General features: G+C 42.1%; 1 protein-coding gene and 1 long non-coding RNA gene across 10 annotated transcripts in view; one reads left to right on the top strand and one right to left on the bottom strand.

Annotated features, from left to right (window-relative positions):
* Positions 1-17,198, bottom strand: part of LOC309538833 — a 379,365-nt gene that overhangs the window by 183,535 nt on the left and 178,632 nt on the right. The window lies entirely within an intron of this gene.
* Positions 1-17,198, top strand: part of CDH10 (cadherin 10) — a 408,163-nt gene that overhangs the window by 332,294 nt on the left and 58,671 nt on the right. Inside the window, exon 1 of one of the 9 annotated variants that reach the window (XM_082234354.1) lies at positions 16,053-16,084. The exons of 7 other annotated variants lie outside the window; for them this stretch is intronic. In XM_082234354.1, the coding sequence (XP_082090480.1) occupies positions 16,068-16,084 (17 nt within the window). In that variant the 5' untranslated portion in view covers positions 16,053-16,067. Of the gene's footprint in view, positions 1-16,052; positions 16,085-16,298; positions 16,363-17,198 lie in introns of those variants that run through there. One more of the 9 variants, XM_082234355.1, reaches the window with a different exon arrangement.

Raw genomic sequence — 17,198 nt, 5'->3', positions numbered from 1 at the left:
TATATTTAAATATCTTTTTCATTTCGTTATAAATCATCTCCCAGAATGTCTTAATCCTTGGGCATGTCCACCAAAGGTGAAAGAATGTACCTTCAGTCTCATCACATTTCCAACATTTATTGTCGGGCAAATGGTAAATTTTTGCAAGCTTGACTGGTGTCATGTACCACCAATAAATCATTTTCATTAAATTTTCTCTTAAGGCATTACATGCCGTAAATTTCATACCTGTGGTCCATAACTGTTCCCAGTCAGCCATCATTATGTTATGTCCAACATCTTGTGCCCATTTAATCATAGCTGATTTCACCATTTCATCCTGACTGTTCCATTTCAACAGCAAGTTATACATTCTTGACAAATTCTTGATTTTTGGATCTAGCAATTCTGTTTCCAATTTTGATTTTTCCACCTGGAAACCAACTTTTTTGTCCAAATTGTATGCCTCCATTATTTGGTAATAATGGAGCCAATCTCGCACTTTGTTTTTCAATTTTTCAAAGCTCTGCAATTTTATTCTGTCTCCATCTTGTTCCAGAATTTCCCAATATTTCGGCCATTTAGCCTCCATATTGAGTTTTTTCTGTGCCTTCGCTTCCATTGGTGACAACCATCTTGGGGTTTTCTTTTCTAACAAATCCTTATCTCTTATCCAAACATTAAACAATGCTTTTCTAACAATATGATTTTTAAACGCTTTATGTGCTTTTACCTTATCGTACCACAAATATGCATGCCAGCCAAATGCATTGTTGAAACCTTCTAAATCCAACACGTCAGTGTTTTCAAGAAGCAGCCATTCTCTCAGCCAGCAAAAAGCAGCTGATTCATAATAAAGTTTCAGGTCTGGCAGGGCAAATCTACCTCTTTCTTTGGCATCAGTTAATATCTTAAATTTTATTCTCCCTGCAATTGCACCCCCCAATCTTCCGATTCATTTATTTGTTGTATTTAGCAGTCACTTCCTGCAATAAGCCTTCAGGCAATTTACAACAGTAATATAAAACAAAAAACAATAATTACTGAAGTTCAGTGGTGGAACATCTGCTTTAATCCCTGGCATCTCCAGGTAGGGCTGAATATAAATTTATTTATCCATTAAAAATGGATATTTTTCATGCATGAAAGCCTAGTGTGTAAACTATACTGAGCAAAATGGACCCACGGTTTACCTCAGTATAAGCCGGCTTCCTAGGTTCTAGTTTTAAACAATAGCAAAACCCAGCAAAATATGAACAATTCACAATAATGATCAAGCCTAGCAAAAAATATGTGCCAGAAAAATATTTAATCATACAGAAAGAGAAAAATTATTATAAATTAGTTTGGAGATGGTATTTAACACCAGTCAGATGAAATCAAATAAACAATGAATATTTGGTGTTATGTTGGAGGGGATGCCAGGAAACCGGGACTTATGTACACATGTAGTAGGGGTGTGAATATGTGCAATTTTTCTGGCAAAAGGTGTTTAAAGAGAGAACAAAAATCACTGGATTAAAGCTGACCGAAAGTCCAGAGGTTATGAAGGACTTGCTCACAAATTTATTGACAGCTGCACAAATTATGATAGCTAGGAAGTGGAAGGGACAAACAGAATATAAAATGGAAGGATGGTACAAAGAGGTGTGGGATATAGCTATTAATGATAAATTAACATGTGCCATTAAGGTAAGAAGGGGAATACGCAGGAGAAATGATTTTGAGGAGATATGGAAGGTGCTTGTAGAATTTGTACTGTTAGGATCAAACCATCGCAAGAGGTGTTGAAATTTTGGGAGACTGGATAGTTACAATGGAATGGACTCAGTGGTGGGGTGCACATTTTTATTCTTATTAAATTATGATTATTTATTTATGATAATAATAAATAGGGGGAGAGCAAAAAGTCTTGTGTGGAAGTTAAAACCAATTTAAAGGAGAACTATATTTCAATCCACAGATTGGTTCAGGAGGAGTGGATCAGGTGAGCTTGCTTGGGGATATGCAAAGATATTCAGATTCCCTGAACCTCCCTAGTTAGCATGTATGCTGAAACCATCCACTTATTTTCAGCACCATCGTACAAGCAGATCAAAAAAGAATGGGCTACTGTGCCAGGAATAAAATTTATTGTTAATTCTGGTATCCTAACAAGGTAAGGAAGCAATCTGTCTGTTGGTTTCCACTGAGGAAAATTAGTTTCCTGGGGTTTTATTAGTGCATTCACTTATTGGGGGCTAATAATGATGGTTTGTGCTCTTAGCAGGGTCAGTAAATCTGCAGGCGAGATTTGAGGGGCTGTGTTGCTCTGATTTTTGAAGGTTCCCCAACCATGAAACTTATGTAGTTTTAGTTTGCATGCACACAGAGTCTCTTTATAGAAATCATTCAGTACATCAGGGTGGGAGCAAGGCTAGCTAATGTTCTCCTCAGTGCATTTTTTCCAGGGGGTACTCAAGGGTACGCTGCCCTGGCACCTCCTCCCATGTTAAAAGTGTGACACTTACTGTCACAACTTCATGGTGAGCACCAGGGCTGTCTTAAGCATATCTGGCACCGTGGTGCAAAGATCCCTCCAGCACCGTCCCCCCTGTTTCCCAGAGTTGTTGACCTTTTCCCAAGCCCCTGCGGGGATCACTCTCCTCCTGTGGAGGCTTGGGAGGCAAGCTGCATGCCCGCCAGCCACATGGGTGATGGGGCACAGCTGGCAGGCATGCAGGAGGGAAAGGGGAGGCCACTGGCAAAGCCGTGCAGCTCCCCCACTCGCTGGGGTGCCCCAAGAGGCTGGCACACTGGCACAATTAAGACGGCTCTGGTGAGCACCAGCACCATTCCCCCCCCCTTTATAAAGAGCACTGGTTTTCCTGCTCCTCCTCCTCCTCTTGTACACATTTGGTCTATCCAGAATGATCAAATGAAGAGGGTTTCCTTTCACATATCACCTGGCATGTTGTTCCAGCTTGCAGTTCTTTGGAGAATATTCATACTGAACGGCCTTTCACTTGACCTAAATCATTAAAAGGTAAACTCTCTCTCTCTCTCTCTCGGCATCATTCATAAAAAATAATGAGGTAGAGAGAGAGAGAGAGAGAGAGCGAGAGCGCTTCAGTAAGTGATCTCATTGGAAATTCCGCATTTATATTTCCTATGGCAGAAGGCGTGTTTCTGAATAATTAGGATTATGAAATGCTACCTGTGTTTGTGGAAATGTTGAAAGAACCTTCTGCTATTTCAATACTCCCGACAAAGTGCTCAGAACACAATTCCACTTAATTAAGACATTTTAGCCACTATAGTTTGAAAGGACAATTTTGCACGGCTTTTCTCAAAGTTGCAGGGCAAAGAAGACCAATTGCTAGGGAATTCAGAGGGTTGGGGTTAAACAAGAGCCTCTGCTGCCTTTTGTGGTTGTTGTTTGAACAATGTTTTTATGATTGTACTCAAATGAGCGTTGCTTCAAACAATATGACTAACTTCCAACTAACTATTATGATGCTTAACATTGGCTGGATTGGTCTTCCAGATTAGTGATTGTGGTGGAATAAAACCCATTCCACTCAGGAAACAACTTTGGGGAAAGTTATTGTTTTCATGAATGCCAGCTGTATATTCGCAAGACAATGCCGACTTTGAATTCTGGTCCGTAATAAGTGCTGCCACGAAGTGATGCCATCGCTGCTGTTTACCAGGGCACAGGAACCTTAGAGGTGTGCTCCACTGCAATAATTCCTGCAAGCTCTCTGGTATCACATCCCATTCCCCAAATCACAGAGGAATGAGAAGTAATAGGAAAGATGCCAGAATTGTGTTGCACATTCTCATTGCATGGTCCAAGTACGCATGGGGCAATGTACAATTTAGACTCACACATACTATGATGTAAGATCCCTTGAGATTAGTAGCATTGATTTATAATTAAACACATAGAGAATTGTCCCTTTAATCTTATTTAATCTCAATTAGAAACAATGTGGCAATAAGCAGAATCTTCCTTTGAAAACCAAGGATCCCTGGTTCTTACTATGTAGTATTAATTGTAGCTATTGCTAATAATTCTTAGACTTTTAAATTACTTTCTGGAAAGGGAAATGGAGTGTTTCCGTTTGGTGAGCACATGTCGTCTTGTCTAAGAAATGCAACTGGAAGTGAGATTCATTTACTACTTATTTGCTACATTGGTATAATATATTTCCATGAAGAAGCTCAGGGCTTGACATACATATTTCACATTTGCCCTGTTTTATTCTCACAACAACCCTATGAGGTAAGATAGTTTGAGAGTGAGTGACTGGCCCAAGGTCATCCAGTGAGCTTCCTTGCTGAGTGGGGATTTCAACCCTGATCTCTCAGGTCGTAGCCCAGTGCTCTAATCACTGCTCCACACTGGCTCACCAGACTGGCTGATGCCCTGCCCCCCCCCCCACTGCCAATGGAAACCAACAAATAACAATAATTTATAATAATAATAATTTATTATTTATACCCTGCCCATCTGGCTGGGTTTCCCCAGCCACTCTGGGCAGCTCCCAACAGAATATGAAAAGCACGATAAAACATCAAACATTAAAAACTTCCCTAAACGAAAAGAAAGAGAACCTGCCCAACTGACGCTGACACAAAAACCTCACAAATATACCAATTTTGAAAAAAGAAAAAGAATATGTAGGTTTAGCGTCGTCTCTCTCCACCCCCACCTCTCTTCCCCTTCAACCCTATACTAGATACAACATTGTCTAATATTGAACATAATTATGATACTCTATAATCTGAAAAAAAGAAGAGAGACATTGCACGTTCTTTTGTAATTCAAGGAAATCTTTAATAAAAAAGATGTTTTTAAAAATACAGAGAGAAAGAGTTGCCCTGGATAAGCCTGGTTTTTAAGCACTTGCCTAGTAGTGTTAAGAAACTTCATGCACACAAGCACATGACAGTGGCGGACTTTGGGCTTGCAAATTTCAGTGGTGCCCCATTTGATGCAAAAAATAGGCACCCCCACCTCTTGTGCTCTATTCTGCAACTTTGTTTTGGTGCCCCCTGCAGGGTGGCACCCGGAGCAACCCAAAACCACCTCTGTACATGAAACTCCATGCTTGTTCCATCTCTCCTCTGTCTGCACCCAGAATTGAAGCCCGTGATAGGCAGCTTCGTTCTAAGCAATCAAAAGCCTTGAGGGTATCTTGGGACATAGTTGTCAGTGAGAGTTGAATTGCTTTGGTATGTTCAATCAGATTCAATAATTTCCTAATGGGGTCTGCTATACTATTGCAACCAGGGACAAAGCCTGTCTGGTGCTATTAATTTGTGCAGGAATTTTTTTTTTAGGCAATTAGCCTAGATTGATGTGAATATCTTGTTGTCTTGGTTTATCAGTGAGATCGGGCAGTATGATGTGTAGGAAAGCATCAAACAGCAGCCAATGAAGGCAGAAGCCAAAATTTTGTGCCTCATAAATAAGAAATCTTCTGTTATGTTAATCAGAATACCCACACACACACACAGAGAGAGAGAGAGAGAGAGAGAGAGAGAGAGAAAGAGAAAGAGAGAGAGAGGCTGCTAAGCTGGATGTTGTGATGGGAGTTGTGGTCAGTTTGAAGATTTCCAGAAGCTAGTAAGCAACAGTGGGCTTCTTCGCACTTTTTGTGCTTCTTACAAGCAGTCTCAATTATTCCCCCGCAGTACAGACTCACAAGGCAAAGGATAATGTGCAAAGCAAGTAACCATGGTTATTATCAGCAGCAATTCTCAGTATTTCCAGAATGCCTGATAATGAAGAAAGTGTCCGGGGGAGCTAGTGGCTAATTCATTCAGCTCCAAGCACTGAGAATTTTAGGGTGCTCTGACATAAACTGGGCTCGTGGGCTTTAATTAGGGTAGTCAGTAGACCGGTCAGCTACGTTTTTACAACTGAGAAACGCCAGCGGTGTCTCCCTTGCCATCAGGTGGCTTGCTCCGTACAGACCTTTTCCAAGGAATCCTTTTTGAAAAGTTCCTGAGCCCACCCACCGCAGCCCCCATTGTGGCATTGATCTGCCATGGCTGCTTCTCACATCTAAATGAGACAATTGGTGCAGCCGAGTGCCAGCAAAGAAATGGAATCTCATTGATCAGCTGGCCGGGAGAATTAGAGTAGGGGCAGTGTAAGCAATGGGCATCTTTCCACAAGACACACAAGAGGATCATTAGTGAGATGCACTTAGCTACTGTTGCGCTGGGAAACAGCCAGACTCTCCCTTGCAAACGATGTGAGACTATAGGCAGTCTCTTTTTCCCTTTTCTCCCTTTCAGGGGAAGAAAACACTATGTAAAACCGTATTCATGGCTCAAATCAATGTCTTGGGAAACAAGTTTCTCTTTCTGAGTCGGTGGCTCCCCATCGCAAAAGCCTTCCCTTGCCCTCTACAAGAGAAGATTAAAATGGGATAATTGGTATTCAAGCAGCGGCTAATGGAGGAGGGGAGGGGAAAAGCAAAACATCCATTGCGGTACAACTATCAATAATAAGAAGAATGAATAAAATAATAATAGAGAGAGGTCATCCAAAATGGTTGTTCTAAGTTATATTTGGCTGCAATAGCTGTTATTTGAGTAGTGATTTTAAATCCGGTGCTTAAGGGCCATTTCCCCCCCCCTTCCCTTCTCAAGCATTGTTGACCTTTTAAATCGCCTAGTTATTTGGGCATTTGGGATGAGTGTGGGCTGTTTGATGGGGGGCGGTGCGGGGGGGAAATCAGCGACTTACATATCCCTTGTGGGTATTTGACTGCAACGCAAAAGTTGAAGAATGAACGTTTCTTTGCTTCTCTTTTAAAAATAATGTCTCTCTGCTGGAAGCCTTGCTTATGTGTGGATGTTTGTCAGGAGTCTTTTGTCCACGGAGCCTGGAAAAAAAGTTAACTAATGATTACAGCAGAGGGTTTTTGCCTTGTTTTGGGGGCTTGCTCCCAGCTGGCATATTTTCTGTTGTGATTCAAGGTATAATTACAGATCAAGTTCATTGTCCCTTCTGTACAGAACAACATGGCTTATAATAAACATAGAGCCCCGAAGCTTCTCATGTTGTGTAAAATGGTTTGCCCTAAAAGAAGGATCAGCAGATAGGAACCACTGGGCTGTATCTGGCACCTTGAAGGCAAGTGGCAGTAAGACGTTTGATTTGGGCATACAGTGGTAGCTCGGGTTAAGTACTTAATTCGTTCCGGAGGTCCGTTCTTAACCTGAAACTGTTTTTAACCTGAAGCACCACTTTAGCTAATAGGGGCCTCCTGCTGCTGCTGCGCTACCGGAGCACGATTTCTGTTCTCATTCTGAAGCAAAGTTCTTAATCCGAGGTACTATTTCTGGGTTAGGGGAGTCTGTAACCTGAAGCGTATGTAACCTGAAGCGTATGTAACCTGAGGTACCACTGTATTGAAAATGAGTCCTTCAGTTGGCCTCCCCTAACCAGCAAGACTTAGAAAGGATGGGTGGCACAGAGAGAGAGCACATCAGCCCTTTTCTCAGGCATCTCATGCAAGTATGTCCATCATTTCCCAAACTCTTTCTGTCAGATTGATGTTGGTTAAATGTTTTCTTGGGGTTGGTGGTTATTTTAATTTGGGTATAACTGTAAACCGATTATGATTGCTGTTGCTATTATTATTGTTATTGGTTTTTATTGATTTATTGGTATGTTTATCACTTCGTCCAGTATACCTGAAGGAGCGTCTCCATCCCCATCGTTCAGCCCGGACACTGAGATCCAGCACCGAGGGCCTTCTGGCGGTTCCCTCATTGCAGAGGGCCTTCTCGGTGGTGGCTCCTGCCCTGTGGAACGCCCTCCCAGCAGATGTCAAAGCAATAAACAACTATTTTACTTTTAAAAGTCATCTGAAGGCAGCCCTCTTTAGGGAAGTTTTTAATGTTTGAAGCTGTACTGTTTTTAATATTAAGTTGGAAGCCGCCCAGAGTGGCTGGGGAAACCCAGCCAGATGGGCGGGGTATAAATAATAAATTATTATTATTATATTATTATTATTGTACAGTGTTACCTCAGAATCATGTTCCGCTCCCATTGATATAACTGGAGAAATAGGGCACATGCTCCCTTATTCCCCCTAGAAAACGATAAAGGTGCTTAGCGTTGTCTGAATCATTCCCAAAAGCTCTCTTTTCTTCTGACTAAATACGTAGCTATGTATACAATCCATATAAGAACTTTGAGAGTTGCAGTTTTATTTCATTAAAAGAACGCTCATGCCCATCATGGCTGAAGAAAACAGTTTAACCTTTCCTCTCAAGCCGTGAAGATTAGGAGCTTGTTTTAATGAATGAAATTCTCAAAGTGCAATGTAACATTCTCTATTAGATACCAGAAACAATAAAGATTGTTCTTCAGAGCATGAAAGTACAAGTGTGGGAGAGAGGGGGGAACTTAGGACGCAATTCTGCTGAAACTGAGGACTAAAATTAATTGAATAAAACATGGGTATATTGTTGTGAAGTATGTTTGTGGGTTTTTTGGAGGGAGGGAGGCTATATGCCTGATTTCCTTCTCGTCCCTGGAGCAAACAAGGATCCAATTGTTGGAATAGCCAGATAAGTTTTTTGGCAATGGCCCATAAGTATGAGTCATCAAGGTAACAAAGGAGATGGCTCTGTGCCAGAGATCAGATGGGTCGATCCCACTCCCACAACCGTCTGGTAGTTAGAAAGACAAAAGCCAGAGTTGAGGTGTGTGAACTAGAAGCAGGCTGCAGGCTGGCCTGCTGAGATACAGAGCCACATCTGATTTCTGCTGGGATTCAAAGCTATGGCTATGGGAGAAATAATACCGTTTGGTAGTATTAATGCTGTGATCCCTTCCATCGTAGGCTCAGGTTGCACATATGTGTAAATAAGCCATATATCATAAAGGCACCACCGTTTCTGCTGTCCCTCATTCTAAGGAATCTGAACCCTGGGTAAGCAGTTGGGACCCCTGGAATCTTGTCCAGTTCAGAGATCTGGGTAGCATGCAACATTGGCGTTAGAAGTGGGATTTGTGTTTCCTGGAGGAGGATCTTTGGGTGAGCTGTGCCTGAGCCAAAATAGAGGGAGGAACAGAAAAACTCATAGAGCAATTCAGGTTGATACTCCAGTAACAGATGGTGCCAGCTGCTTAGGAATTGTTCTGGTGTGTGGGGGGCACAAAGAGAAACAAAGGAAAGAATGAGCAAGGCACCGAAACAGATAGTAAAAACACAACTGCACTTTTATCCAGTATGGTAACAGCTTACCTCACTCAACTGTCTTATAGTCAAAAAGACAAAGCCAGAGTTCAGGCATGTGAGCTAGAAGCTAGATGCTAGAAGCAGACTATAGGCTGGGCAGCTGAGAGGCAGAGTCATGCCTGATTTCTATTGGGATCCAAGGCTGTGGCTATGGGAGAAGCAAGATCTTTTTGGGGTGTTAATGCTGGGGGTGATGTTCATCCATCATAGGCTCAGGTTAATTGTATGTATAAATAAGTCATATACAGTGGTACCTCGGAAGTCTAACAGAATCCATTCCAGAAGTCTGTTTGACTTCCAAAACATTCAGAAAACAGGCCACATCTCCTGCAGCCAATCAGAAGCCACATTGGACTTTCAGGTTCCAAAGAACGTTTGCAAACCGGAACACTCATTTCCGGGTTTGCGGTATTCGGGAGCCAAAATGTTTGACTCGCAAGGCATTCAGGATCCAATGTACAACTGTATCACAAGAACATCAAAGTTTCCATTGTCCCTCATTCCAAGGAAACCAAACCCTTGATAAGTGCCTGGAACCCCTGGAATCTAACCCCATCCAGAGACTGGGGTGACGTGTAACAAAAAATTACATTTCCACAAGCAATGGAAGAATTTCAGTGCCCAGTGAATTCTGTAACCTGCTATAAATCATGGAAAATGACCTGATTCAGTGACTGGGAATTCACTGCTTTGGTGTCTTCTGCTAGTGATATTTTGCATAAGCAAATAGATTCCAGTCTTGCCCGTTTAATGAGTGCTAAAGTGAGAAAGAGATAATAAACAATGATGCTGAATGTCAGCAGGGCAACATTTAACAAAATGAGAAGTCTGCTCAATGAGGCTGAGCAGTAAACAAGCAAACGTCTCCCTCTGTCTCATTACCCACTTACCTGGAAGTAAGAGTAACTGATTTGAAGCCATGACCAAAATAACGAGTGATTTATAATTTATTTGATTATAGTATAAATGTTTCCCGCTGGTAGCTAGGCAAATCATCCTGTGGTTTTCTCATTTCATACAAACACATAAAGAGCTAGTGGTGGATATAATATACACACAATTAGGGAGAATATTTCAGTACTAGCCAGAGGGTGGGGGGTAGAAATAAAATGATGTTTCTAAAAGCAAACAAGGTATAAATTTTGCCCGGCATGAATGACTAAATGGGTAATGATGGATGTTAAATAGTGAAGGTGCAAGGAAAATGGTAAGATGTGACAAACGGAAGGCTCCTGAGGATTGCAAGAACATGTTTTCTTCAATTAAAATATCTGCTGCCTAGAAGTAATATTACCCAGCCAGGTGATGATTGGGTTCCCCCCCTAATGATGTCTACATTATGAATTGTTTGCAGAATTTTCATTGCCTTATTATTGAGGGGGGGGATAATCTAGTAATAAAGGAAAATACAGGAAATGAATGAGCACCCGGATATTTTCTTTCCCTCTATAAAAGCAGAACCATAAGGAGGAGAATCTTGAAGAGAAAAGGTCAGTGAATTTAGGGAGAGTGGTGTATGCTTTGGTGTGAACTGGAAATACAATTTACAATGAGTAAGCATTACAGAATTTAAAGAATTCCCACCTCCTGCAAACAGAGGAAAAAAGGAAATAAATTTATCTCCAAAATCACTGCTTGTTGTCCACCTAGTTGTACTCCAAATCTTCTTATCTTATTCCTTTATTCATCTACTCTAATATATATATATATATATATATATATATATATATATATATATATATATATATGCACACACACACACACACACACACACACACACACACTCTGCAGGTTTTTACAATAATCCTGCAAATGTCTTACTCTGTTTACAGTTTATTTGTAAATACTCAATAAGCCACTTCCATTCCTTTCTAAAATGTGTGTTGTCTTGATTTCTTATTCTTCCGGTACGTTTCACCATTTCTGCATACTCCTTTAGTTTCTGTATCCAATCTTATTTCGTTGGGACCTCTTCATCTTTCCATTTTGGGGCAAATAACATTCTTGCAGGGATCTGTTCACCTTTTTGATAACTTAGATGCTTCGTATGTGTACATACATCTGTACCCAGCAAGAACTAATTCCAACAAACACCAAAGGGGCTTTCAGCAAGGGGAGGGCAGCACTGATTAATGATGGGCAGGACTAGCATAGAGACTTTTGTCACTCCCCCCAACTGACCCTCCTTGACCCCACATTTTTTAACCCCTTCCCCACAGAGGAGGTCAAAGGCCTGGAAACGATGCCTTATGAGGAATGGCTAAGGGAGCCGGGCATGTTTAGCCTGGAGAAGAGGAGGTTAAGGGGTGATATGATAGCCATGTTCAAATATATAAAAGGATGTCACATAGAGGAGGGAGAAAGGTTGTTTTCTGCTGCTCCAGAGAAGCGGACACAGAGCAATGGATCCAAACTACAAGAAAGAAGATTCCACCTAAACATTAGGAAGAACTTCCTGACATTAAGAGCTGTTCGACAGTGGAATTTGCTGCCAAGGAGTGTGGTGGAGTCTCCTACTTTGGAGGTCTTTAAGCAGAGGCTTGACAACCATATGTCAGGAGTGCTCTGATGGTGTTTCCTGCTTGGCAGGGGGTTGGACTCGATGGCCCTTGTGGTCTCTTCCAACTCTATGATTCTATGATTTGTAGTTCCTCTGTAATTTGGACAATTGGCATTAATCAAGAGGCACTCCTGGACTGACATATGCTAACGGGCCGTAATCAGCTGCTGAAAGGACTGGGCTTCACCCTTTGAAGGTATCTGAATGTTTTCTTTGAAGCTTAAGAATCCTTGCAACAGCTGGGAAAGGGGGAAGACAAGGCGCTTTGTGCTTTTTTATGGTTTTCAAATGGTCTCCTTTCTTCTTGTCCTTCCTTGCAAAATGAAAGAGATGTGTGTAGCCATTGTTATGTTATTCTGTTTGTAACTTCGGAAAAGAGGGGGGAGGCTTTTGATTTGTGCTCAACAAGGTATTTAACAAGGTTTTACTATGCCCTCCCCCCTCGACCGAGGCTGAATGGACTTTATTTAAAATTATTCCTGGACTGCTGTTGGAGGAATGCAGTGGGGGGGGGAGGGAGATAATGAACTGCTGCTGAACAGATGTGGCTGAATTTGAGAAAAGACCTTGCTTTTAATTGTGTGCTGAGGAAGAACTCCAGAGCGGAATTTTAATGGCAGAGTTTGGATGTGCATTCTGTGAGATTTATGGCTGCAGCTTGTACGCCGTAATAGTTTGGAAAATTATTATTATTTAAATAGAAAAAAATAAACTTTAGAAAGGGGCAACATTAGACATGGATGCGGACTTGCAAAGCATTTTAAAAAAATCAAGACTCCTAGTGCTTTGTTCCACTCTCCCTTTTTTCATGCTCAGGGTGGCCCTGCCCCCTGCCTGCTCCTCAGAGCCAACCCATCATGTGGGGTTGGACCTCAATGGTGGCAGCTTCTTCTCCTCCTCACCTGCTCTCCAGCAGCCACTATGAGATGCCCACGGGAGGAGACCAGAAGCAGAGGCCATGGAGAGGCAGCAGGGTGTTCCTTTGCAGCTGCCACGGTCGCTGCTTATGACAAGCACCAGCTCATCCTCTTCCCCAAGCTCAGCAGAGACAGCACTGGTGGGAGAAATAGGGGCATTCCAGGATCAAATCAGTAGCCGGGGTGGCTTTCATAATTCCAGGACTGTCCCTGCAAAATTGGGACACTTGTAGGGTATGGACTACAACCCCATGGCCCTGTGACTGCTTCCACATGTTTTCAATGTGTACGGGAGTTCTTTATACCTTCTAAAAAGGGACGTGAGTAGCGCTGTGGTCTAAACCACTGAATCTCTTGGGCTTGCCGATCGGGAGGTCGGTGGTTCGAATCCCCGTCATGGAGTGAGCTCCCGTTGCTCTGTCCCAGCTCCTGTTCCATTGCACCAGAAGCAGTTTAGTCATGGTGACCACATAACTCAGAAAGCTGTCTGTGGACAAACACCAGCTACCTGTGAGATGAGCTCCGAAACCCCATACTTGCCTTTGACTGGACATAACCGTCCAGGGGTACTTTACCTTTTACCTTTTTACCTTGTACGTTCAAACTCTGTTTTTATGCTCGTGTGTGTACATGTAAGATTCTGTAAGTGTACATGCAGAACTATAAACATGCAGTTGTTTGTCTCTTGCAGGCACACTACCCTGGAAACTAATATTGGCTGAAACTTGCTTTTTTAAAAATAACAGTGATAAAATAGGAGCTGCCTCTGCACAATGTGTGAAAACACCCTTAAGATTAATTGTCCAGTACTAAAGCTTGCTGTCCTGAGTAATTAAAAATGAGTAAAATTGAATGATTAGCATGCTTTCAAGGGGAATTGGAGGATGCAATTTAGTAAGAAAATGAGGATAGGATAAAAATAGTACTGTACTACATCACAAGTTGTAAATGTTACAGTTGTGCTGCAGATATTTTAATAATGACATTGTAACAAACAAACAAAAAAGTGGGGATCAGATAACCCCATGAAGATGTTTTTCACACAATTTCCCCCACAATATATGTGCTTATTGCTTGTGCTTTCGAATTATGGAGATTTTGTTTTATTTTATTTTAATTTTTGGCAGCTTGTATGGAGTCTCATTGTGGGTTGCTGACCCCCATTATCAGTTCTGGAAAGCATTGCTTTGTCTGTGTTGTGATGCTCACAATTATTGATAGGTATCAAGGCCTGTTCCTACACACACACACACACACACACACACACACACACACACACACCCCAGTATGATTCTTTTTCTTCTTTTCTCTCTCTTCAACTTTGAATTAAAGGGAACTTCAAAGTATGGCAACATAAATGAGTGAGAATTCAGTCTATTAAGGGTGAGACTTTAAGTGTCTGTTTGAAATACAGTGTAAAATTCTTCATCACCAAAGAGTTACTTTTAACACGCCTTTCAGTGTAAAGTTGGAATAAGTGATTCGCGGTACAAATGAGTGAAAGTTGGCACCAAGCTGAGTCACATTAAAAGTGAGATGTCATAGAAGAGACGGAGAGGGTATATGTCCTGCGAAGAGAATTATGAAGTGAAAAGAAAAAAATGACCAAATGTGTGGCAAAGAAACAGAATATCTAGACTCACACACACACACACAGTTCTGCTTCTGATTGTTGGGTAGCTTAAAGGCCATTTAATACACTACAAGGGAACAAATATGTTTCTATCTATGAACATAGATATAAAGAGAAGCCATGACCTGTATGGCGCATATGCCTGTGTGATTACACCATCATTGCTGCAACTAAGGACTCAGCTATACAGCTGCAAATAAGACATTTTAAGAGTGTTGTAAAGTGCATTATACAAATGTGGCACTAGATGGCGATGAAGAGCTATGGCAAATTCAATATATTTTTCAATTTACAGTCATACCTCGGGTTAAATACACTTCGAGTTGAACGCGTTTGAGTTGCGCTCCGCAGCAACCCGGAAGTAACGGAGCGTGTTACTTCTGGGTTTCACCACTTGCGCATGCGCAGACGCTCAAAATGATGTCATGTGCATGCGCAGAAGTGGCCAAAAGCGACGTGCGCATGCACAGACATGCTGTTGCTAGATACGTTTACTTCTAGATGCGAACGGGGCTCCAGAATGGATCCCGTTCGTATCTAGAGGTACCACTGTATTTTTTTAAAAGCATTTTCACAGTGTTTTTTATGTGTCTAGATTCCACCTAAGTATTTTTGACACCCTGAACGTAAGTCAGTAGTGACTGGGGTGGCTGGAAAGATTCGCAGAACTACCTACCCACCCCTAATAGAACTGAAATCGCTGCAGTTTGCCCCTGCATCGCCCTGTCCCATCCAGGCTAGCTGCTCCGAGGCCAGCGTTAGGTAGGGAGTCACACCCAAGCATATCAGCCACTTCTGGACTTAACAATCTAACAGAGGGAGCCCTCTTGACACAGCCATATGCATTACTTCAGTTGTGCAAGACAGAACTATAATTTCTCCCTCACCAATCATCATCTGCCACCTCACAATGACTTCTACGTTCCTGATATGCTTGAGCCCGAAACAAACAAACAACATGTCAGGGTGCTGTCAGGGGTGCCCAGCTGGTTGCCCAGAACAACAGTATAAAGACAAGAAAAAGTTTCTTACCGTCCTTTTTTATTTCAGTCTTTACAGAGAGAGGCCATAGAACTCAGCCTTTTGGATTATGGTGTTGTCCCGAGTGAATCTCCACCCCTCCCTTCCTCATTTGTCATTCTCATCATCTCCTCTACGGGTGCTGCTACATGCCCTCTATCTTTGAGCTTTTTGCTCTCCTACTTTTAAAGTTCACCGGGTTCTAGGAGATGGGGATCTCTAATGACAGCGTGTCAGCCAAGTGTTGTTCTGCCTCTCCCATGATTTCCCAACTTTCCTCCTCATCTGCCTCTGAGCTGCTCAACCCCCTGTTGTAAATCTATACTGTCTTCCTCTTCCTCCTCCCTGGAAGGGTCAGGATGGGTAGGAGGTATCCACCATTCCTCCTCTGCCCAGTCCCTGACAATTAGTTTTCTGTAACAGTGGAAGCAGGTTTTCAGATCATACACAGCTCTTCTTCAGGCTTTGATTATGAGAGCAACAAATAAACATCCAGTAGTCTACATAGAAACAACCGGGTAGTCAGGCTGATGGTTACTTGGTTGCAGATGTTTACTGGCCATTGCTGTTGGCATGGGGATAGTCTAGGTTGAATGTAAACATGCCATTCTGATGTCATGTGGGATGTTACAAAGAGGATATGCTTTAAGTCTTGGTAAAGCCAGAAACAGTTAACAGTCAGACTGCATCTCAGCCGTGTCAAGATGGATCTCAATAATAGGTGATAAATAGTTTTATTTGGGGAATATATTAACTTTTACTATTGGGGAAAAGTTTTAGATTGGTTTCCAGGTTGTACCCCATCAAGTTGAGGCCAATAAATATACATTCACAATCATGTACCCATCAAATAATCAACTTTATGTTTGACTTTGGGACTGATTCATACAACCATATTGCCTTCACTCGATAGCAGCTTTTTCTCTGTATTTGAAAAAAAACACACCAACACCCAGAAGGAGAAGATAAGGAACCAGGAATAAGATTTGAATGAGTATGGTGAGAATCTAAGCTTTACAAGTGAGGGGGCTAGGAAGATGGCTTTGTGGTCCAGCATAGGAATGATTGGTGCTTCATATTATTGAATTCCTGTTCCACAAAGAAGAAGCCACAAAGTCTTTGGACTCTTTGCTCTCCTACTTTCAAGGTACACCGGGTTCTGGGAGATGGAGGGTCTGGAATGCTTTCTAATGTCGATGTGTCAGTAAGGTGTTGTTCTGGCTCTCCCATGATTTCCCAACTTTCCCCCCCTCACCTTCCTCTGAGCTGCTAACTCCCTCAAACCCCTGTTGTAAATCTATATTGTCTTCCTCTTCCTCCTCCCCGGAAGGGTCAGGATGGGGAGGCTGTCTCCACTGTCCAGTCCCTGACACAAGAACCCACTTTACCAATCCTGATTTTTGAAGAAGAGAAATACTCAGAGCATGTGCCATTTTGCATTGTAAACTTGCTTTGATCGTGGCAGCAGCAGGGCTACAGACATAAAATGGATGCTGCTTCTGCTGCCCTGGTGCTAAACTGATTTAACGTGGGGATAGGTGTTATCTTGTTGCAGAAAAAGTAATACATTTTTTAAAAATGTAGAAAATAATAAAGTGAGTTTCTGTAACCATATATATGCTAAGCTAGCCACCACCTGATTATTTTTAAAACTCTCTCTCTCTCCCTCATACACACACACATAGAGAGAGAGAGAGAGAGAGAGAGTATCCTCCACCATACACTGACAACACACCTCTTGCCTCGGGAAAGAGAGCTTGTGAAATATGACAGCAATCCCGAGGTACATGCATACAGCCTTGGCAGGTATATCATAATTGGTGGGAAGGGGTGGA

The sequence above is a fragment of the Podarcis vaucheri genome, assembly GCF_965113315.1.
Source record: "Podarcis vaucheri genome assembly, chromosome: 8".
Lineage (NCBI taxonomy): Eukaryota > Metazoa > Chordata > Lepidosauria > Squamata > Lacertidae > Podarcis > Podarcis vaucheri.
The sequence above is the reverse complement of the archived record's forward strand: the minus strand, read 5'-3'. Positions and strand labels throughout refer to the sequence as shown.